Source organism: Capsella rubella, unplaced genomic scaffold, assembly GCF_000375325.1.
Source record: "Capsella rubella cultivar Monte Gargano unplaced genomic scaffold, Caprub1_0 scaffold_6, whole genome shotgun sequence".
NCBI classification, from domain to species: Eukaryota; Viridiplantae; Streptophyta; class Magnoliopsida; order Brassicales; family Brassicaceae; genus Capsella; species Capsella rubella.
In genome coordinates this window covers 9,352,885-9,375,529 of record NW_006238918.1, presented here as the reverse complement: position 1 = coordinate 9,375,529, position 22,645 = coordinate 9,352,885, and the positions used below count along the sequence as shown (strand labels likewise).

Genomic DNA, 22,645 nt, shown 5'->3' with positions numbered 1-22,645 from the left:
GTATTACATTTATTTAATAATTTAGAGGTGGAGTGAGAAACTGGAAAAAATTCAAACACACTCTGTTTCTCTCTCTCTCTCTCCTCTCTCACTCTTCGCTCTCTTCTCTCGTCACATCAATCCACACTGTGAAGTATCTGTTTTTTTTTTCTTCTTTTCTTTTCTTTTCAAGTTTCTCTGCTGCTGCGTCTGCACTTCTATTGCTCTGTCTTCTCTAACCCAAATCCCAAATCACAAATCTTTAGAAAAAATCTATCAACCTTACTTCGTCCTCGTTTGATTTAACCTTTTCCCTGATCTGAGTCTGACCCATTTCTCAAGAATCTCTCTTTCTTCTAAAAGATTCATTGGTGTTTTAACCTTTTCATCGATTCCAATTCTCAATTGCTGTGTTTGGGGAACACAAGACCCCCTCCCTAGTGTGTTGGTCGCTTTTAGGGCTAGATCTTCTTGTTACGACGCTAAAGTTTAGGTTTTTAAATCGATTTTGTGCGTGAACAGTCCTCTGCATTTCTGGGTTTTTGTTCCCGTTGTCAAAATTTTCGGATTTGGTTCAGTTCTCTACAAGGGTTTGTGGAATTAACTCAAATCGAATGAGCCCTTAAGTTAAAGTTGAAGACTTTGGCATCTGAAGTTAAAACGATAGGTAAATTTTGGGTTCATGTTTGATCTAATTTAGCAAATTCAAGTTTTTTCTATGTGTTAAATTGTTTGAGTTGGTCTCCTCTTCACAGCTATGTTCTCTATTATTCTGTGGTGGCCTCATCTGAATGTAGATAAAACCTGAACTGTCTTAATCTTCATTTAGTTCAGCTGAGAGTTGGGTGAATTATTGAGATTTTATGCAATTTTTGGTATGGTTTCTTGTGGTTCTCTGCTGTGCTGGAATCAAGATTATATTTTGCTGCATCTGGCTTGTTTTATATCCCAGGAAAATGATTCAGTGATTGTGTTATCTGTAGATGAAACAAAATGGAAGTTGTTGAAAGGAAACGATCCAGAGGAGGGTTTTTTAATTTAATTGATTGGCCTGGAAAATCTCGTAAGAAGCTTTTCTCTTCCAGCAGCTCGGAACTCTCAGGTGTGTCTGCAGTATTGCCTTTTTGTAATGTTCGCAAATAGTTAGAAATGTTTGGTTCAGTTCTTGTGAACTCTGTGGCATGTAGAAATGTTTTGGTCTAAGACAATGTTGTACTTTTTGATTGAAGGATTTGTTTTTGGTTAAAGACAATGCTGCGTTTGTTTTCAAGATCTCTGTTTGTAACACATTTTGGTTATTTGATTCATATTGCTGTGCATATGAGAAAGTCTGTTTCTATCTTGTTTGGTTTTATAGTCTGTAATCTCAGGTTTGATCATTTTCTTGTTTTTCTACCTGAAGAATCAAAGCAGACAAAACAGACTACGCAAAACCTCTCGAAGTCAAGGGTTTCTCTTGTGAGTTATCTCAATACAATTCCTTGTTTATGTAAAGTGGTGTTCGGCTTAGTTTAGCTGATGAGAGGGACCGATTTTGTTTGATGTTATGTTTTGTTCAGATTGAGGTTGATGAGATTGGAAAGAGTACAAGTTACAACCCGAGAAGTGACTCGAGCTGTTGTGCATCTTCTGTTACCAGTGATGATGGACAGGGGACAAGAGCCCCAAGTGTGGTTGCAAGACTTATGGGTTTAGAGTCTCTACCTGTACCAAATGTCCAGGAACCTCGATATAATCCCGATCTTGATCCATTTTCCCTCAGAACTTCACGAAACACCAACAGATGGGATGCATATGAGAATCTTGGTTATGTAAATCTCCGTAGTGACTATGATGGTATTTCCTGGGACCATTTGGATTCAAGAACGAATAATGGCCGCAACCAACCGATTGAACGGTTTCAATCTGAGACTTTTCCTCCCAGGTCAGCTAAACCGATATGTGTTACGAACAATAGACACCTGTCTCCTATACGGAGTCCTGGGTTTGTCCCATCCAGGAACCCTATTTATGTAATGGAAGCCGCTTCAAGAATGATTGAACCAAGTCCTAGGATTGTTGCTAGAACACGGTTTTCACCATCTAATTCTCCTTCATCAGTTCCTATGAGGATTCAAGATTTAAGAGATAAATTAGAAGCTGCACAGAAAGTGTCTAGCCGTCAAATCTCCAATGATACCTTCAACCTAAAGAACCCAAGTGCAAAGCACAACGAGAAGAGAACCTCAACATCACTCACGACACCCTCAACTAGTAAGTTCATGGGAAATAGCAGTTCTAATGGTTTGAAGGGTAAAGTGAAGCCATCTTATGTATCCGCACAAGCAAAGGCCAGTACAACGCCCTTAAGTGTCACCAGAAACTCTGGAAACCAAAAGGAGAAGGCAGAAGCTAAAAAGTCCATTGTCAGAAGCCAGAATGGTCTTAGAGGAGCTCACATTAGCATGGGAAAGAGTATGCTTAAGCAGAATAACCAGAAACAGAACTGCAGAGACAACCAACCTTCAGTGACCTCTTTTTCGAACCAAAAAAGCAGCAAAGTAAATACCAAAGTTGTAAACAAGGGTCCAGTGGAAAGTGGATCGATATCAAAGCAGTCGGGCTTAACTACGGCCTCGATGGAAAAGAATACTTCTTTGTCTTTGTCACGCAAAAAGACTCTTCCACGCAGCAAAAAGCTCCCAAATGGGATGCAAAAATCTGGTATCTCTGATGATAAACTGACCAAAAGGAGTGAAAATTTGATCAAGTGTAACATCACCATTGATGGTGGCTTGAGCAAAGGCAAAGATGATAGGAAAAAGGAAATGGATGTGATTTCGTTCACATTCTCATCCCCCATTAAAGGTTTATCATCTGATTCACTATCTTCCACCCAAGGAATTGATCAAGACACAGACTCTGCAGTTAGTTTCAATGTGATTGGTGGCGATTCCTTAAATGTTCTGTTGGAGCAAAAGCTCAGGGAGCTGACATCTAAGCTTGAGTCTTCTAGCTGTAGCCTGACCCAAGAAGAGTCTTCATGTTCCTTTCCAAAGGATGAGGTGGACGGGATGATTTCTCAAAACGGTCTGGATAAAGTTTTACCAGAGAGTGAATCTGTTTCTGACTGCACTTCATTCTACGACAAACAAAAATTCCAGGTTAGTTTCTTCCTTATGCAGCTAAGAGATATAGTATCCAATCTATATGCAAATTCTTATTTGTCATATTTAGCATTCTATATATTTATTACCTTGGCACTGTTTCCTAAGTGTAAATATATTTACATTATTTAAGGCTTTCTAGCTAATTATGTTTTGTGTAATTTCTTCTGAAAATAAAGATACAAGCAGAAGAGAACGACGTTAGTAGCATTAGCACTGTGACGGAATCAGATGATCTCAGAAGCTCCTGCAGCAAGGGTTTCTCAGATTGCGGACAGGCTGTAGAATATGGTTCGTTTTCTTCTCCCACGATTTAACTTTTGAATATTCCACCGAAGAATCGATAAGATCAATGCATATTATAAAGTCAACTCTCATTTTGCAAAACTTGAATCCTTAAGCTACATGTATTGTGCCAAAATAATGCTTGCACGCTATAGAAACAAGGCGTAATTCTATAGCTTAAACAAAGCTTTATCCTGTCTAACACTTTGGGCTTTACAGGGACAGTACAGTCCTCATCAGATCAAGAATTCACCTGGGTTTCATTAAATGAGTCGCACCAAGTACATGACGAGTTTGAGCTCTCAGAATCTGTAATAACACTTACTTATTCAGAAGCCGAAGAAAGACTCGACTGGGAGCTTGAGTACATATCTGAGATCCTCAGCTCTGACCAACTGATGGTGAAAGAATTTGCTCTGGGGATGGCTACTGACATATTACCTGCGAGTCTCTTTGATGAAATGGAAGGTAGGGGAGAAGCAACAGCAGCCAAAATCAACAGAAAAACACTGTTTGATTTTGTCAATAATTGCCTAGTGCTCAAGTGCGAGCGAATGTTTATGGGTAGCTGCAGAGGGCTATTAGGCAAAGGTGGGTTTTTGTTTGAACAAAGAGATTGGTTAGCAGAAGAACTGAACAGAGAGATTCATGGGTTGAAGAAGATGAGAGAGCTTATGATGGATGAGCTTGTTGACAAAGAGATGAGCAATTTTGAAGGGCGATGGCTTGATTTCGAGAGAGAGACATATGAAGAAGGCATTGACATAGAGGCGGAGATAGTATCGACGTTGGTTGATGATTTGGTTAATGATCTTGTCTCAGGTACTCAAAGAAGAACATTGAGACAAAGGGGAGGCTTAGTTTCTGCTTTAGTAGAGCCTGATCTTCTCACGGTATTCTAGATGCTTCTTCTGATAGTTTCTTTGACATGAGAATTGAGATGAAGTGTAAGTAGCCAATATCTTGGACCATTCTCCCACGATGTAATTCATGAGCATTCCTTCGTTTATGTTTCTACTTTTATCAAGTGAAATGCAAATAATAGGACAATTCTCCTTCATTCGTTCTGATGTAATAGTATGTATTAGGTATGAATCTTGCTTCCTCCAAGATTGTCATAGTTGCGCAAAGGAAATATACTAAGTTCTCCAAACTACAACAAAACGAGGAGACTTCCTTATGCATTATTTGAAAATGGCAGTGAAGTGACTGTTCATAATGAGAAAGTTCGAATTTGGGTTTTCCAGTTAAGAATACAGTGTTCTCTCTTTACCTAACCCTTTATCTTTCCTTTTGTTCAACAATGGCTTCTAGCAAGAGTGTAAAATTATTTTGATGTTCTATGATTTGGCTTTTGTTATATACCAAAAAAAAAGTTCCAACCACAAATAAATTACCCTAGTCATAAAGTTTGTTATACAGATAACTTTCTTTTTGAATGAAAAAGAAAAGTGAATGAATCAAGAATGGTCTTGTGGTTTCGATGAGATGGAGAAAACAAAGATGAAGAAAGTGAAAGTGGCTCGTCTGTTATCTCAGTCTTCTTGTTTGTCATAACCGAAGGCGAGCTCAAAGATCTTTGCATAGTCATCCACAAAGTGAACTTCAAGCCCTTCTTTCACATTCTCCGCCAGCTCATCAAAGTCTCTCCGATTTGCCTCTGGAAATATTATTGTTTTAATCTGACTTCGCCTAGCCGCTATAGTTTTTTCCTTCACCTGAAAGATTTTGTATTAGAAACTTGCGGCAAATTCTGTCAAAAACAATAATTTAACAGAGTGAGACAGGTCTGGAGTTGCTAACTTACCCCACCAATAGGAAGAATTCTTCCGGTTAGTGTGACTTCTCCGGTCATTGCAAGATCCTTCCTAACTGGTTTCTTCGTGGCAAGTGATAGTAAAGATGTGATCATGGTGCAGCCTGCGCTTGGACCGTCCTTGGGGGTGGCTCCTGCAGGGACATGGAGATGAAGCTTGGAGTTTGCAAAGAACTGATTCTCTGGTTCTTTCTCTAGCATGATCTTTCTAGCAACTGTGTGAGCAATTTGTGCGCTTTCTTTCATCACATCACCGAGCTGACCCGTTATATTCAGAGCACCTTTACCTTCCCCTTCCTCCACAACAGTTGTCTCTATGTACAATGTTGAACCACCCATTGATGTCCAAGCTAGACCCATCACAACCCCTACTGGTGTCTGCTCATAGAGCTTCTCTGCATGGAATACCGGTTTCCCTACATAATCTGCAAGGTTTGATTCATCAATCATTACCTTTTCAATCGCTATTTTCTCGGTTTGGGCCTCTTTATTTGATTCGTCAAGGGAAGAATCAGAGGACCCAGGGTTTTCTTTGGCAATATCGTTCTCTGGGGATTCCACAATTTCAGCTTCTTCGGGATCAATTGCAGCTACAGGCTCTTCGGGGACTGCTCCTTCACGCACTAATTTAAGAGCAATCTACAAACGAAAAATAAATGATGTCACATTTTGGGGGCTTGAGGAAACCATTCAGAGTCTTGTAAAAAAACTCACCTTGCGGTAAATCTTCTCGATCTGTTTCTGGAGATTCCTAACACCTGCTTCTCTGCAGTAATTTTCTATCAAGGAAAGAAGAGCTGCATCACTCACCTCAACCTGCAAACAGTATGAAGAAATTGAGCAAATCCTAAAAGTATGTGATCCATTGAAAATCACTCCCCTGAAGTTAAAAGCAGAGACAATTGGAGAATAGGATGAAAGTGAGACCTGTTCGGGCTTCACACCACAATCTCCACGTGCAGTTTTTTCCAAATAGTCTCTTGCGATATGAACTTTCTCATCAGTGATATACCCCGCTATAGAAATCACCTCCATTCTGTCTAGCAGAGGATTTGGAATCATGTCTATCACATTTGCTGTACAAACAAATAAAACCTGTAGGGAAATGGATCAGCAATTAAATTCAAACAGCCTAGAATTATATGAAACAAATGGTATCCATCTTAATAACCTTGGATAGGTCAATAGTAACATCGAGATAGTGGTCCAGAAAATTTGCATTTTGCTCTGGATCCAGAAGCTCTAACAAAGCACTGGCTGGGTCACCAGCATGGCCTCTCCCGAGCTGCCAAGGAGAAATATAACAATTTTATTGCAGAAAATACAAGAAGCTACCAAATGATGACTATCAACTTCAAGAAGCTAGTCACAATACTAACGAGATATTACCTTATCAATCTCATCGATTAGAACAAGAGGATTTGCTGTCCCCACACTCTTTAGACATTGCACCATCTTTCCAGGCATGGCGCCAACATATGTTCGACGATGCCCCTAAACACGTTATTACAAGTGATTTATTGTTTCTTGGACAGGATTCAATCGAAAACATTTGACTAAAATGTGCTAGTAAAGAAAAAAGGTGTTATACCTTGATCTCAGCAACATCTGCTAACCCTCCAACAGAGAACCGGAAAAACTTGCGATTAAGAGCGCGTGCTATAGAACGACCAATACTAGTTTTACCTACTCCAGGAGGGCCAGAGAGGCAGATAATTTTCCCTGGTGACACATATACTCAAAATTTAGCTGCAAGCTTATAGACCAGGAAAAGTTCTTTTTCATCATTCAAGATTAAATCAGAAAGGAGCCACAACTACTGTGCAAGTATCATAGTATCATACCTTGTGAAGTGCCTCTAAGTCTTCCAACCGCAATAAATTCCAGTATTCTTTCCTTCACGTCAGATAAGCCATAGTGATCCTCGTCAAGAATATTTTGTGCCCGCACAACATCAAAATTTTCATCACTGCAAGTTTAATACAAATAGATTCCTCAATTAGTGAACACATGGTACCATGAGATGAGCATGGCTGCTCATCCGAGTCATCCCTCTCTTTATCAGTCTCTTATAAAGACCTATTGCTTTACTTAACAAAAAAAAAAAAACAATAAAAAGCAAGTGCAAAAGACCTGTAATTTCCCCATGGTATTATGGTCAACCAATCTAAGTAGTTACGGGTCACATTAAATTCGCTTGAACTCGCTTCTAACAGCTGCAGTTTTGTAAGCTCTTCTTCTATGACTTGTAATACATGCGCTGGAATTTTTTCCTTGTTAGGCTCAATCCTTTCCCTAAACTTTGCTGCAAATGGACAGAGTATAAGTGACAGTTGTCTTACAACCAACAGTGTATGGGTCTCCGAACTCATACCATCGACACTGACGCCTCATGAATGCATGGTGATCCATGAGGCAGTGAAATAATAATCGTCTAACAAGGGTATAAAACGAATACATGGAATTGATGATACTAAGTTAGCACCGACCAGAAAGTGCAGATTTGTCATCAGTCTCCACACCAAGCTCCTGCATTGGATCACTTGAGTGAATAAACCAAATATGATAATACCACAAAGACATGATATGTTGACGAAAATAGCAAGCATAATTTGTGAGGCGAGCTGAAATTCACCTTCTTTATAGCCTTGAGTTGCTCATTTAGCAAATATCGGCGTTGCTCACCGCTAATTTTTTCTTCAATTGCTTTTGCTATGGTTTCCTATATATGGGTCAAAAGATTTGAATCATGTTTCATTTAAACAGCTAGTGGGTAAGTATCCCCTTGATATAGTACCTGGATCTTGCTAATTTCCATTTCTTTTTTCATCAATTCCAGTGTCAACCGCAGACGTTTGTGAACCTGGGTCGATAATAGTAGAGATGAGAGATTGCCAAAGCATTGAAAACCATACAACTACAACAATAGTGAAACTACTTACATCCAGTTCTTCAAGAACTTCTTGAGTTTGATGCTTATTTGCACCACATATCGCAGCTCCAAAATCGGCTAATCGTGGATAAGTGAAATCACCTATATGCTACACAATTTTGAAAGACATCTACTAAGACAAGTATCCTGAAATGTTTTTACCTGCACAGGTAAAAATTATGAAGACAACATGCCTGGGTATATGTCTGAACGTGATCTCTCCATAGTGAACTTGTCTTTAGTACATCCCTAAGCGTTGAAATAACTTCAAAGGATGTTGCCTTGATGACATCATCGTCCATGTCAAACGGGTTATCCTGCACAGAGAGCAAGAAAAAAGGTTTCTGACTTCAGAATCTCAAAAAGAAAAAGGAAAATCAAACAAAAGTCTCATTTCATAAGAGGAAAAGCATTGAAGCAAAAAATACCTTAAGATGATCGACTTTGACGGTAAGTGGTTCCTCACTCACCTGTATACAGAAAACATTTCTCCCGTAAGTGTAAAGTAACTTCATCAACCAAAGACCACAGAAAAGGATATTGCTAGGCTTTTGAACTTTGATTTCATTCTTAATTGTAAATTCTACCAAGTACGAAGAACCCTGTTACTAAACCAACTTACCATCTCTGTTATGCGAAGTCGTCTGTGACCAACAAGGATAACTTGGTCCCCTTGGATACTTGAAATCTGGAAAATCAGCAAGGAACTTGTAATGCTAGTTATGCATTATGTTTTGATTACACGGACATCAAACAGACATTAAAGAGCAGTAACAGCAACACTACCTGAGCAAGTGTGCCAACTTCATGAAGCCGGTTAAGCAAGTCTTTCCCTTTTAGCTCATTTATATTTTTTTCTGCATCAGAGCTAGTAGATGAATCAGTTGATGGGTCATCCTTCAAAAGGAAAGCTCCTGCGTATGGGGCTTGTCTTCTTCTACTCTCTTGTAAGGCTGCAAGTACTTTAGGATCCTGCACGAAAAAAAACACATGGAGGTAAGTGACACCATATCCGCATCTCCCAAACTATTAAGTTCATGTTACCACTTTAATTAGAGGGGAATAGTTCTAAAGCAATTTTGTCCATCAAATGACCCAAGCAGGAATTATTTCAATATAAGAAACAAAGAGGTATTTAATAATGCATCTAATGCAGCTAAAATCTCTGTATATACATAGAAAAATAACCAGCAGTTCGAAGAACCTGAGGTGTCCACTTTGATAATCACTGATGCTGGTTGTACTTAGCACCAAATAAGAAGATACCGACTCTAAGTCTAAGGCTAGATACAGCCCAACATAGAGAGAAGTCAATGAAGTTTTAGGGCTAGACAACGCAAGTAATTTCAACGAATGTCTAATGGCCAGAAAAGGAGGAACTGACATACCTTGACATAAATTGGCATGTAAAAACCAGGGAAAAGAGGCCTATGCGGCACTGGCAATGCTAGAACCTGCAATTTAACAACAGAAAGCTCCATCAAGAGAATCATAAGTCTAACTGAAATGTATAAAATTCACAAAAGCCACTGGTTTTGCTAGACTGATAACTAGAAACCACCAAATCTAGATTCAAAAATGCTCTACGCAATACAAAACCACCATGGAAGAGCATACAATATCAAACGCTTCAACTTTTCTCCACTAATAGAACAAAGATGAAAAAGCATCCCATAAGACCATGCACTCAGTCTTAACCAAATTTTACAACTTTGTAATCATTTCAGTAAGGATGAGATTTGCCTATACAGTTAAATTGCCAAAGATCATTAAAGCAAATACAAAATTAAACTAACCGTTAAACAATCCTCGGGTCTAGGGTTAGTGGGCACAATCGCAGACGACGATTTAGAGTCAGACCCTTCAGAATCGGACTCAACCGCCTTAGCTTCAGCCTCAGCCGCCGCCTCTCCATCAGTTGGCTCGGAGCAGAAGAAAACACGTTGACCCAATGAAGCAGATCTTCGATTCCACCCAGTGAGCTGACTCAACGCTTTGAACAATGGAGACTCCACAGAGCTAGACCCGACCCTAATTGCCGGAGTCAAATGGTGGACGCGAGAAGCGGAAGAAGTGAAGAGCTTTAACATCGTGGGAGAGAAAGATCTGTGATAGCAATTTCTGAGATTGAGGTTTAAAAGGTTTTGCCTTTTAGGCAAGAAACCATTGGAGAAGTCTGGAGAAGAAGCCTGTAGACGAAGATTAGTATCAAAGCCCTTCATAAACCCCGACGAAGCAAAACCCCAATTTTAAAGGCAGTAGAGACGACAACACCATTTGCAACATATACGACGTCGTTTTGATGTCGGTTCTCTGATTCCCGGTTATCAGAAAACCAAACCGGTCTCTAATCAAAGCTGTGATCGCCGTCTCAGTCACCGGCATTAGTAAATGTATGAACTTTGAAGAGAATAGAAAGCATTGGTTCTTTGATCACAAGTCACAACAACAACAGTAAAATTCTTGACCTAACGAAACAAGCATTACATTACTACTGACAACTACTGATTCGAGATCACTACAAGATGTGTCTGTTTTAAAAACAGAGAAGCAACGTGCTTTGGCCTAGATAGTTAGCTCTCTACAAACGTAATAACAACAACAAGATTACACACTTTCTACAGAGTTTTGATATATCATCAAGTTAGTTGAATCATCTTCCGGCTCCTGCTGCTTTGAGGAAATTGTCAAAGGGACTAGCTGGAGGTAGTCTCATCATGGACCACGAATCCTGTAACACTCCAGATTCCCTTCCATAGATGTTATCATCTTCTACTACCTGTAACACCGTGTATCAACGTGTAAGATATGATAAAGTTTCAACCTTTCTCTTAACCAGCCTATACGGTATCATAAAGTATATGATCATAGCAGATTTTGAACAGCTTGTAGTTCTATCTGTTAACTATAAGTAGGTTTTGGTATGCAACAGTTTGAAGGTAACATATATACCCAACTCAGCTGTTAAGTACCTTCTCAAGTGCAAATGATTCCTCTGGTGAGTTTCTGTAGAGCCCGTTCATCTGGCGGTTCTCAGTGGCCAACCACCTTGAGAGTTTCTGTCTTGTACCAGTCCCAAAAGTTTCACAGCGGTTTGTCATTGTGTCATAAGGAAGCGGAGATGTAGAGATAGATGACCCAACCACTTCACCAGCCACCTCAAGCGCCTAGACATCAAATCACAAACCAATCGTAAGACAACACATATATATATATCAGCCAGTTTCTTCTTTATGTCAAATGCAGTCTACACTTACAGATTCCATAAGCTGGCCAATGCTGATAACTTGGGGATTAGATGGTGAAGGAGATCCTCTTGGGGGAAAACGCACAGAGAGTTCACTCGTCACTTCGTCCTCAACCATTGAACCTGCAGGTATGTCCTGTGACAAAAGAAACACAAGTGTATACAGTTCTAATTATTATCAAAATCTCAAAGAATATGGGTCTTTAGAGAATAGTTACCTCATCAAAGGATAGAGATTCCTTAGAGATACTTTGGTTTGGTTGAGATTCAACATTTGGCCGTGATCCAAACATAAAGGCATCATCAGGTGTGAATGGCTCCAAGAGTTGCATCTTTACATCAGCTTCCTCGAGCTTAAAAAAAAGTTATAAATCAAATGAGCACAAGAATCATTAGGTTTATACTCTTTACTGGTGCCTAAAGCCATTGATCATTCAAGTCTTGGACAATTACACATGAGAGAATCGATATTGGGGCTTCAAAGCTAATGTTCACTGAGAAACAGAAAATATGAGATTTACCTTCGAAATCTTAGGTAGATTTTTTGCAACAATATCGGTTATAATAGTGTTGGACAGTTCTACTTTGCTTCGTATCTCAAACAGCATTGAAGTAGCCATCTGGCTATCGCCTGAGGACCCAAAATCTTTCATATTTGCCTGTGGTCTTACGTGAAGTTGTAAGTCATCGCCAATGAATAGATAGGGATCCACCTGAAAAGTTAATGCACATAATAATGCTATGTTACACAATCTCCATGAAATGAAAGTGATTATGGAAACAACACATTGAAAACTCACATCACCAGGAAGTTGGGACTTCAGCATTTCACAAATATGAGGAATCTGATATATTTTGGCAGCGAACATCAGCGTACTTGTGGATAAAGCAAGGATTAACCGCTTGCAAACTGTAGGTAATGTGCCTGGCAATAAAGAAAGTTCGATTATAAGAAATTTCCAAAACTTTGATCAATTAAGAGAGTGTCATCAATAAATACCGTTATTAAGTTCCAGAGAAAGATTCCTCAATGAGAAGAGCAGCTGGAAGGCTCGAACAACAAGCCCGTCATCAGGATTCTGCAATTAAATTGATCATGAGAGGATTAAGTATGGCAACATGAAGGTGAAGATTTCTCCTATGTGAAAGTGAAACATTAAGAGATCCAGAAAAGAGGAGAAACTTTTGATGCTGACCTTCAATCTCAGGGAAAGAAGCACCAAGCTGAAAGAATGAGCAATAGCTTCAATGTTGGAAGGTAATATATCAGGAAGAGTCGACTGTATCCAAAATGCAGATAACAATTGCCCGATTTGATCTTCGGTAAACTTCATCATTGATGGTAACTGCATCATTAGACAGTATATCAGACAATTGCATAAACATGTGATGGTTCTGTTTATAACATCCAATTGTAAGCAAAGAAAAGTGGTACCATATCAGCTAGATTGATAAACCCAGCAGTCCTATCAATAATGGAATTCAACTTGTGAAAGTTTGGGGACGATTTGTAGTTCTTAAGATCCTCATGAGTATTATTATAACCATTCTTCTCAATCTTGGCACCATCTTTCTCCTTCCTGAGCTTGTCTAATCGAGCAGTAATAGATGTGAACGCAGAGGTTGTATCACTCCTCCAATTCCTTGATTCATTAAGATAGCCAGAAGCTCTCACTGATGCAAGTCCAGCCTGAGATTGACCAGAGCTTTGCAAGAGAATTACAGAAAATATTTCATGAGCTCCCACACGAGTTTCGACATTTGGATGCAGCATTGCTTTTAAAAGCGCATCAAGAAGTGCATCTGGGAAAACCTGTATGAAAATTAATAAGGATTAAAATCATCTGTAAATATAATGTTAAAAACTATGAAGATAAATAAAAATTTATAGTTTTACCTGTTGTGAACGCATAGATGGCGATAATGCTGAAGACATTGCATGAGCTAGTATCAACAGTGATCCAACAGCTGCGCGTGAAACAATTCCGGAAGAAGGAAGCCCCTCAACTGAAACAGCCATCATATCAAATAGGGGCTGTGTATTAACAATTCCTTTGGCTATCTCCCGCAGACAATCTTCAATAGAGTTTTGAAGCATCACGTTCAAGTTGAGGTCCTCATCTCCAATTGATCTAGCTGTCGCCTGAAAGCTTTTCCTCAGGTGCCGACACAAGTCATTAACAAAGCTTATGTCCCTAAGGTACGAGCTGGTCCTGATCAGCTTTGCTAGACAACCAGCAACTTGTATGATATAAGCCTTGAGCTCAGGGTCATTGGCAACATGTTTGTTGTCAAGATGGCGTACAACAGTCGACAACACCAACTGCTGACTCCCTAATAAATAAAGAAACATAACTATTACACATATGCGTCTAGACAAAACCAATATTCTAACAAAAAAAATGAAGACAAGACATAAAGAAGGTACCAGAGGTTTCCATCAAGTATACTGCATCTGACAGAACTATCAAGGCCAGCCCATTTGGTGGAGTCCATTGGCGTCGAATATTAAAATAGCTGAACATAGGATCCAAGATTTGCCGCAGAGTTGTGCTTTCTTTGGCCAGGTCAACCATCCTCTGGAGACAAATCTGCGCCCAAACTTTGGGCATCTCAGTCTCTTCTCTGCAACAATTAAAAAATCACGAAAATTCGAAGAGAATGAGGCACTTAACAACAGAAAGAACAAAAATGTATATCACAGCCACAATTAGAGAATTGAGTCAGTTACTTAGTCAATAGAGTCGGATCTTTTCTTGCTGTTCTCGGTCTGACAATCATGTAGCTAGGGCTATTACAAACCGCTGTTCCTCGGCCTTCACATCTTATCACTTCATTTACCCAGTTAGAATTTTGCTCTTCCCTGTCTTCGTTGGTTTGAACAATCATGTCTGCCTCGTAATTATCAAGAGTGGCATGTACAATCTCATCAATAGCAGCAAATATATGTGAAAACTCTCCCATAAACCACACCTGATGAAGAAGCAAACATAAGAAAACATATTAAAACCAGACAGATACTTTGGGAGTAAGATTGACTGTATTTGAAAGATTAAAAGGACTAGCTCTAGTACCATCGCTGAAAGGCATTGCAGGCCAGATGCTCTCAGACACAGTTTTTGATGTTCTTCACCTTCTTCACGAGCCAATGAGCAAACTTTGAGCGCAAATTTTTCAATGCTGTGAGTATAAGTTCCATCAACCTGTAAATACCAGATAAAGAGTGAGAAATTTCACGTTTTCAACATAGACTAGTATATGTGTAGAAGCAATGAACTTTACTAATTGTTAAATCAGTCAAAGCCTCCAACTTAGGTATGTGTCTAAGAATGAAACTCCTAGTTCTCCAACTTAGGTATGTGTCTAAGAATGAACCCTCCTAGTTCTCCTAATATTCTTCAATTATATTTTACCTGACTATAAATGAACCTCGTCAATGTTTGGCATCCAAGAATGGTCGGTGCGTCCTGCTTTGGATTGTCAAGTAGTTCCGTAACCACATTGAGCAAACTTGTAGCGAAATAAGCCCTTAGATAAGAGGAAAAAACCACGCAAATGTTTAAGAATCATTAAAGTAATGCTGCAATAGAATGTTGCTAATGACTTTGCCAGATATTAGAAAGCTTACATCTGATCCTTGCAATGACAAAGCATTTTGTTGTAAGCCTCGGTAACAATATTGATGAACTTCATCTGTTCAGATCGAAGGTCCTTGTAACACCTCTCTTCAAGAATCTTAGCTATCTGTGACAACAACAAAACACAATAAGCTGAACTTAAACAAAAGACTCCTCCTCACCAACCAACTAAGTAGTAAGACTCAAAAAAACCAAAACTATACCTTAGGGATACGGATTGGGTTCTTCGCAGCATACTCACACAATTTGACGATCTTTCTCTCATTTGGAGCACCATCCTACAGAAAATTCATAAAAGTAAGTTGAAAATATACTCAAGCATGATTTCAAACTCACAAATCAAAACCTATATGAGATGAAACTTAGGCAGTGAAATACACATGAGAGAGATGGTCTGAAGCAAAGAGGTAACCAAAAGTTGGCAACTTTAGCTTAAAGGAGGACACTTACAGGGGATTTAGGGAAGATCTCACCCAGCAATTTCTTGTAACGCTTGACGGGCTGACGAGATCTCGACCTGAGAGCTGGACAGCAAATGCACATACTCTCGCAGGCTGGAAAGACATTCCTAGAGATAAACCCCATTTTCTCTGCAAACCTTCACAGAAGATAGTGTTAGAACATCAAAAGAAGAGGACATAAAAGCTTCAGTAAACCCTAGAGGACCCAAAGTTACTAAACCAAGACAAAACAGAGGAGAAGAGCAAAATAAAAAAAAAAATCAAAACTTTATGAGTATGAGTAAATTGAAGAAAAATATACTTTTTCGAAATTCAAAATTCAAACTTTGACATCGAAGGTTCAAAAAACATCAAAAACCTAACGAATGGGAAGAGGAGAGAACAAAAAACTTGGTATGAATGAATCAATGCGTTAGGAAACAGAGGAACAAAGATCAAACACAAATGTGCATTACACGATTTCCAAAATACAAACCCTAACCAAAAAAAAAAAAAATTAGCTTAATTCCCAAGGTAATCTCAGAAGACGAGAAATCAAGCAAGAAGCTTAAAAGAGATGAGAGAATTGAAGACACACATACAGAGAGCTCCAAGGGGACGGATCTGAAGGAGAGAGGCGAAGTGGAAACTAGAAACTGGTTTCAAAGATTTGATTAAACTAATGAGAAAAAGTGAGATAGAGAGAGAGAGAGAGATAGAGAGAGAGAGACGAAAAAGGCGCGTGGATTTGGATACAAACTGCAATTAGCGAGAGAGAGAAAGAGAGAGAGAGAGAGAGAGAGAGAGCAGAGCACGTGAGGATGTCACAGTTTTTAATGTTTTTTTTTTCTCTTCAGTAGAGAGAAAAAGCAGAAGTAGCTTAATAGAGTCTTGTGTCCTGTCTTGTGTCAGAATGCTCCATCAATTAGAATCCAGAAGCTAACAAGTTGGTTGTTGTCGTTGTTGACAACAAAAATTCGAACTATTTTGGTTTTTTTTGTTCATTATTAACGAATGACCAAAATATAGTCCGACCTAATCCTCCTCACCCTAAAATTAACATGATCTTTGGAGTTAAACTTGTTCCAACAAAAACATAAATTGATGGTCAATTCAAGTAGGCCTGGCCAAAATAACCGAACGGGTCTATATCTCTAAATCCGAAAACCCAAACCTGAACTCGAACCGAAATCCGAACGGATACCCGAATACATCCATAATATAGATATATAGTAATAATTTATTAGTAAAATCTATCTTAACATTTTTAAAGTACATTTTGTATTAAAATCTATTTTTGCTTATAACCTTTTATTTTTTAATATTTTCATAATCAAACTCTTGCCATTTGAATAAATAACAAAACTTAAAAGTAAATTTGGTAATTAAATCACAAGCAAATCCCAAAATTAGAAACCAAATATTTATTACATCAAAAAATTTCCTAATATCCCTCTTTAATAAACCGAATCTCTCTCCAATATATTTATATAATTTTATTTGTTTTAAATTTATATTATTACATACAATATATTTATAATAAAAATACAAATTTTTTTCCACACATTTTGCAATTTAAAATTTTGAAAACGGACGGAGTTGACTAAATCAATAAAGGAAAAAATATATGTACAACGTCTACATAAGATAGAAAATTTTAGATAATAGTTCAAACCCTTTATAAATAAGACTAATATGTTTACAACTAAAAATGAGCATGAACTTTGATTTCTCAAGTATCCAAATTAAAATTTTTATTAGCTTAACCTGGTTCTTTATTGAAGGACAATAAAAAAATTTAAAAAGTTTCAGAATATTATAAATTTTAATTTTTAACAAGTTTAAAATGTGATAAATATTAAAACTTTAAAAAGCTGAAAAATATGATATTTTATTTAAGTTTTATAGAATATTAAAATAATGAAAAATATTTAAACTCTAAAAAAATTAAAATTATTATTAATATTTTAACTCTACAGATATTTAAAATATAATAATATTGTACATAAATATGATTGAACGAGTTTTAATTTACATAAATATTATTATATTTTCTGCGGGTTGTCTATATTTAAAATCTTTTACTGGTTAAGTTAAAATATAATTTTTTATTTACAACAAATCGTGTCACAATGTACCACGAGTTTACCACATATATATATGAATCTACTTATAATACAAATTTATAAAATTGTATTAAATTAAATGAAATAAACATATACAAAACTAAATTATATAAACCAATTACGAAAATGAACAACCAAAGATATATATTAAATTATGGACCCGTGGTGTACCACGGGGTAAATCCTAGTATATATTTATAATAAACTAATGTCAAAATTATTCAGTTCTTTGTATATTTGGGCATATTTGGATATTCAAATTTTGAGTTTTGAAAATTTTGGATATCTAGAAATACTCGAACGGTTCTACGTCTCTAAACCCAAAATACCCGAACCGAACCCAAACGCTTTCAAGGAATGGGGGACTTCGATTCTTATTCTTAGGTCGGCTCGGTTATCAGTTAACCAAAAAAATTAGAAATATGCAGAACGGAAATTAAATTGGATACGTTATGGTTCGTTAATGTATAACAATCATATGAATGTTCACTGATAATCATGGGTCTGTTACTTTTTTCCATTCTTAAATTTGAGTTTAAAGGACAACAAACAGACAAAATTCAGTGAAATCAATGGAAATTCTAATATGGGGTTTAATGAAAAAGATAAACATTTAAAATCTCGGCAGACTCTGATTTGCAAAAACCAAAAGTTGAATTTTTTCAGGAGTTGGATCTCAGACAAATTCGGCAGTCTTGGACTTGAATTCTTCCAGCAAATCTTCAATGCTCTTCACCGAGTGGGCTGCACTGTCTCTCAGACGAACACTCACCTGAAAATGTGAAGGTGGTCTTTAAATGTGTTCACACAAAACGAAACTAATTGCACTAGAGAGATTCTGAATAAGGATGGCTAACCTGTCCAGTAGCTGCTTCAGTTTCACCCACGACAAGGATGTAGTTGTACTGTGCAAGCTGAGCTTCTCGCACCTACAAACACAGCCACAAATCATCATCACTCAAGTCAATCTTACGAATCACCAGCCAACTACAGGACATAACTTAGAGCATGATCGATTTTTTAACCTTTTTGTCGATCTTTCTGTCTGTTAAGTCGGCATCAACATAGAACCCAGCATCATGAATTTGCTTTTGCACCTGTTTGAATAAATGTGCGAAAATAAACACTCGAGATTAGTTGCTGCAAAGAAGTCAATATGAACCACAGGCACTCAACTCAATAAAAGAGTACAGCGAAAATCACAAACTTAACCTTTTCTGCATATTTCTGAGATTTCTCTGATATAGGGCAAACTATGGCTTGGCGTGGACTAATCCAGAAGGGCCATTTTCCTTTGTAATGCTCCAACAATATGGCAAACATACGTTCCACAGATCCCAACACGGCTCTATGTATCATTACAGGTCTACCCCTCTTCGCTTCGTCCTCAGCTGCGTATTCCAGTTTGAAGCGTTCCGGAAGTTGAAAATCAAGCTGATAGAAGCGACCAGAAATATATAATCAACTCCTGCACTGTGATTACAGCAAGAGAAACGCATAGAACAGAGAAAAAAAAAAAAAAACCAAAAAGACTTTTAGAGCATAACCTGTAAAGTAGCACACTGGAATTTTCTATTCATTGCATCAGAAACTGTGATGTCTATCTTTGGGCCATAAAATGCCCCATCTCCTTCGTTCAACTGCCAAAACAGCACATATTAGAATGAATGCAGAATTTGTGAGCAGACTTGAGTATTCAACAAGTGCCAATACCACTAATGGCTTTCCAAAAGCTTCTATAGCTTCTTTGAGATCCTCTTCAGCTTTATCCCATGTTTCCAAAGTTCCAAGGTACTTCTCTGGCCTCTGAAAATTAAATTAACCATGCAAATAAAGAGTAATTAGAAACATGTCACCCAAAGACTATGGGATTTTGTAGATTCACTGGTGAAGAAATCATCAAATATGGTACCGTGGAAAGTTTTAGCTCATAGGTGAACCCAAAAATTTTGTACACATAGTCAATAAACTCCAAAACACCCTTCACTTCTTCCTTAACCTGCAAATATATAAGATTACTTCTAACAACAAAATATGGGAGAAAAGGAGCTTCGACATTACCAGAGAAGAAACTTATATCACAAACCTGTTCCGTTGTACAGAATATGTGTGCGTCATCCTGAAAAAAGTATACAAACATTATGTTGAGTAACAGATATGTACCGTGGAAGGGAAAAATGGTAATAAAGTAAAGTAAACAAGGATACAAAATATACCTGCTGGAACCGTCGGACACGTGTCAACCCACTAAGTGCTCCACTTGCCTCATTGCGGTGTAACACTCCAAAGTCGGCCAGTCTGATAGGTAACTCTACATATCAGATCATATATGCAGTACCAAGATGGTGTCAGTCAAGATAAATGATAGACAACTTCTTTAGTAAGATTTCTATAGGGAAAACATAAGCCATATTGTCCTTGATGATAGGTTACAAAAAAAAAATTACACTTTGGAGAAAGTCTCTTGTCATTGAAAAAATCAACACAAGGTAATCCACGAGAGTTTTGACAGTCTGTCATGGAGTTAACTTTGATTTCTACAACTAATATCAGTAATAGAACTGTTTTCGGTGATATCGAACAGCACAAAAGGAATGGAGTCACACCTCTATATGAACGAACCCGATGTTGGAATATCAAGCAGTGACCAGGACAATTCATAGGTTTGAGCCCAAACTCTTGCTTCTCAATCTACATAAGGAACATTCAGACAAGTCATTCATGCGTAGCATATAACTTAGATAGCTGCTTGTTGAATTAACAGAGTCAAGTAGACTATTAAGCTTTCATTAACTCTTACATCAAACGTGAACATATTATCCTTGTAATTGTCGGCGTGTCCGGATGTTTCCCACAGACTCATGTTGTACATATTTGGTGAAATGACCTGCCAGTGCAAGGTTATTAGGCGATCCCCACTCATCAAGTATATTAAATATGTGATGACTGATGAGAGATAAAATAAAAACCTCTGTGTAACCCCTTTGCCAGTATTGCTTTTTAATGAAGTCCATCAGCTTGTTATATACACGAGTGCCGAGTGGAAGGAAGAAATAACTTCCAGGGCTGGAGCTCAAAGATGGCAGATATTAGTACAGTGAAACACAAAGAGGAAAGCACAGTAAATTCGCAATGAAGTACCTGAGATGATGACTAAAGAAGAGTTCCTGCTTTTGGCCCAATAGTCTATGGTCATACTTTTTGGCTTCTTCCAGAAATTGAAGATATTTCTGTACGGACCAATTGGAAGATACAAATATATATTATGCATACTTATGACACAGCATAGCAGCCATAGTACTTAAGAAATATGAGTACCTTCAGCTGCTTCTGATCAGGATAAGATATCCCATAAACTCTCTGCAAGCTCTCACGGTCTTTGCTACCCCTCCAGTAAGCTGATGAGGCCTGAAAAAAAGAAAATGGTCAGCATAAGAACAAAACTAGAATCTGTTGAGATGTAGCTCCTAGAGATAAAAATAGCAAATCACCCTCAAACACTTGAACGCTTTCACAAAGGAAGTGTTTGGTATGTGCGGTCCACGACACAAATCCACCAATGGACCACATCTGTAGACAGTAATGGTCTTGTCCGCAGGCAAATCATTGATGATTTCAACCTAGATGATTAAGAGCAGAATTATGAGTCCAAACAAACAGGTATCAGAAATGAATGTACGGTTACAGGAGCAAAACAAAATTCAGTGATAATCATACACAGCTTAACCCACCTTAAAATTATTCTCAGAAAACATCTCGAGTGCTTGATCCTTAGTCACTTCAATCCTTTCAAATGGTTGTGCTTCCTGAAAATAGAAGCGATCAACCCAATAAAAAAATATGACTAAAAGTTGGGTGACATATATCATTACATTTTCATTACAATACCTTAGCAGCTTTTGCAGCACCTGCTTCGATGCTAGGAAAGTGATTGTCGCTCAGGCCCAAGTCACCATAAAATCCATCATAGTAGAAACCCTGCAATAACAAATCCATTACTAACATCAGCGATAGCCACATTTTCTCAACTTCATTGAAACACCAACAACAAGACCAATGGTTTCCACTTTCCTCCTTTTTTTCTATATTAGAGCCCAAAAAAACTGAATCTTACAAACGATGGAACATGTCATACAAACAAGTAACAATTAGCACAATGTAAGCTGTTTTTTTACCTCTCCTCTCGTTGTACATGGTCCTATGCATAGCTGACACCCATACTCCTGCTCGAGAGCCTGCACCCAAGATCACACCCAAATCTATCATAAACGAATCGTTCACAAAGAGAAAAACTTTGGAAAATCCGATAAGATTTAAACTCTTATACCTGACCAAGAATGTGTGCACTAGAATGCCAGAGAGTGTCGCGACCTTTATCGCTATCAAATTTGAAAAGCTCAAGCTTACAATCACCTTCCAATGGCCTACTCATATCCCAAAGAACATCATTGACCGCTGAAATCAGTGCAGAATTAGCCAAACCCTTTGAAATCTGAGCAGCGATATCCATTGGAGTTGTCTCCCACTTCTTCCCTTCTTTCACATTCCCATCTGGCAAAGTAATCCTAGACACACGACACCAGAAATCAAAATCAATCTTCTAGAAACAAATTGAAACTCTAGATTACCAAATCACACTGATAAATATAATCATCGCCATCGTATTTACTTGATCGGATCGTGCGGCATAGACTTAAGATTCTCGAGCTGATTAGCTTGGATCTGCTCGAAGAGCCTGATACGTTTGGGGATGACGGCGGATAGATACGCCTCATCCTTTGGATGATTAGCTGCCATTGATGGAACAGTACAAAACGAAGACGCAGAAGAGAAGAGAGCTGGTAGAGGAGACGAAGTAGAAGAAGAGGTGTAACGACGAATAGAGCGAGCCGTAAGACGAAGGAGCATCAAAAGCCGTTGCAAAGGTTTATGTTATCTTTTGTGACCTCTAGGGTTTTTTTTTTCCATCAGGGGGTGGTGACAAAATAAAATCGAACCAAACCGACTTAAAATTTTGTGATTTCGGTTTTCCGGTT

General features: G+C 38.0%; 4 protein-coding genes across 8 annotated transcripts; 1 reads left to right on the top strand and 3 right to left on the bottom strand.

The window, feature by feature from the left end:
- The first annotated feature begins 75 nt into the window (after nt 1-75).
- LOC17881243 lies at nt 76-4,520 on the top strand. 2 transcript variants are annotated; one of them, XM_023780448.1, is made up of 7 exons: nt 76-646; nt 735-854; nt 963-1,081; nt 1,382-1,437; nt 1,539-3,122; nt 3,305-3,416; nt 3,630-4,520. In XM_023780448.1, the coding sequence occupies exons 3-7, from the start codon at nt 973-975 to the stop codon at nt 4,310-4,312; spliced, it is 2,544 nt and encodes an 847-aa protein (XP_023636216.1). In that variant the 5' UTR covers nt 76-646; nt 735-854; nt 963-972; the 3' UTR covers nt 4,313-4,520. The 2 variants fall into 2 exon arrangements, with proteins under 2 accessions (XP_023636216.1, XP_006287063.1); XM_006287001.2 differs by lacking the exon at nt 735-854.
- A 198-nt stretch (nt 4,521-4,718) lies between these two features.
- On the bottom strand, nt 4,719-10,399 carry LOC17884266 (lon protease homolog 1, mitochondrial). Its single transcript, XM_006286756.2, has 19 exons — nt 9,955-10,399; nt 9,547-9,612; nt 8,945-9,130; nt 8,781-8,846; nt 8,587-8,628; nt 8,353-8,475; nt 8,169-8,267; nt 8,024-8,089; nt 7,862-7,948; nt 7,716-7,755; nt 7,360-7,531; nt 7,071-7,195; nt 6,818-6,948; nt 6,616-6,720; nt 6,398-6,511; nt 6,154-6,321; nt 5,941-6,042; nt 5,218-5,865; nt 4,719-5,128 (listed from the first exon to the last, which is right to left on the bottom strand). Exons 1-19 carry the CDS (start codon nt 10,378-10,380, stop codon nt 4,946-4,948), a joined length of 2,949 nt encoding a protein of 982 aa, XP_006286818.2. The 5' UTR covers nt 10,381-10,399; the 3' UTR covers nt 4,719-4,945.
- A 169-nt stretch (nt 10,400-10,568) lies between these two features.
- On the bottom strand, nt 10,569-16,285 carry LOC17881584 (protein EFR3 homolog B). 4 transcript variants are annotated; one of them, XM_023780444.1, is made up of 18 exons: nt 16,082-16,285; nt 15,494-15,641; nt 15,247-15,321; nt 15,034-15,149; nt 14,819-14,933; nt 14,480-14,608; nt 14,137-14,378; nt 13,834-14,030; nt 13,303-13,739; nt 12,841-13,218; nt 12,602-12,751; nt 12,406-12,484; nt 12,206-12,330; nt 11,927-12,118; nt 11,624-11,758; nt 11,416-11,541; nt 11,131-11,325; nt 10,569-10,937 (listed from the first exon to the last, which is right to left on the bottom strand). In XM_023780444.1, coding segments are annotated over exons 1-18 (2,967 nt in total). In that variant the 5' UTR covers nt 16,084-16,285; the 3' UTR covers nt 10,569-10,811. The 4 variants fall into 4 exon arrangements, with proteins under 4 accessions (XP_023636212.1, XP_023636215.1, XP_023636213.1 ...); XM_023780447.1 differs by having other exon boundaries at nt 15,494-15,633; XM_023780445.1 differs by having other exon boundaries at nt 16,086-16,285.
- Nucleotides 16,286-18,062: 1,777 nt separating this feature from the next.
- On the bottom strand, nt 18,063-22,556 carry LOC17881996 (threonine--tRNA ligase, mitochondrial 1). The gene is made up of 20 exons (XM_006289361.2): nt 22,279-22,556; nt 21,937-22,174; nt 21,785-21,844; nt 21,498-21,587; nt 21,341-21,415; nt 21,101-21,229; nt 20,928-21,017; nt 20,751-20,839; nt 20,579-20,675; nt 20,410-20,496; nt 20,216-20,300; nt 19,826-19,920; nt 19,696-19,728; nt 19,522-19,608; nt 19,323-19,415; nt 19,157-19,249; nt 18,822-19,043; nt 18,635-18,706; nt 18,467-18,538; nt 18,063-18,381 (listed from the first exon to the last, which is right to left on the bottom strand). The coding sequence occupies exons 1-20, from the start codon at nt 22,515-22,517 to the stop codon at nt 18,286-18,288; spliced, it is 2,142 nt and encodes a 713-aa protein (XP_006289423.1). The 5' UTR covers nt 22,518-22,556; the 3' UTR covers nt 18,063-18,285.
- Nucleotides 22,557-22,645: the final 89 nt, after the last annotated feature.

Coding starts and splice junctions, on each gene's coding strand:
- LOC17881243 (XM_006287001.2), top strand. CDS start 973: ATGGAAGTTGTTGAAAGGAAACGATCCAGAGGAGGGTTTTTTAATTTA. Junction 1,082..1,381: donor CAGCAGCTCGGAACTCTCAG/GTGTGTCTGCAG, acceptor TTCTACCTGAAG/AATCAAAGCAGACAAAACAG. Junction 1,438..1,538: donor CGAAGTCAAGGGTTTCTCTT/GTGAGTTATCTC, acceptor TGTTTTGTTCAG/ATTGAGGTTGATGAGATTGG.
- LOC17884266 (XM_006286756.2), bottom strand. CDS start 10,380: ATGAAGGGCTTTGATACTAATCTTCGTCTACAGGCTTCTTCTCCAGAC. Junction 8,847..8,944: donor AAGTTGGCACACTTGCTCAG/GTAGTGTTGCTG, acceptor CTGATTTTCCAG/ATTTCAAGTATCCAAGGGGA. Junction 6,322..6,397: donor TTACTATTGACCTATCCAAG/GTTATTAAGATG, acceptor ATTTCCCTACAG/GTTTTATTTGTTTGTACAGC.
- LOC17881584 (XM_023780444.1), bottom strand. Junction 14,379..14,479: donor TGCAATGCCTTTCAGCGATG/GTACTAGAGCTA, acceptor CTTCTTCATCAG/GTGTGGTTTATGGGAGAGTT. Junction 11,759..11,926: donor ATCTACCTAAGATTTCGAAG/GTAAATCTCATA, acceptor CTTTTTTTTAAG/CTCGAGGAAGCTGATGTAAA.
- LOC17881996 (XM_006289361.2), bottom strand. CDS start 22,517: ATGCTCCTTCGTCTTACGGCTCGCTCTATTCGTCGTTACACCTCTTCT. Junction 21,588..21,784: donor CATGTACAACGAGAGGAGAG/GTAAAAAAACAG, acceptor TTGTTATTGCAG/GGTTTCTACTATGATGGATT. Junction 18,382..18,466: donor CTGAAGCAGCTACTGGACAG/GTTAGCCATCCT, acceptor TCACATTTTCAG/GTGAGTGTTCGTCTGAGAGA.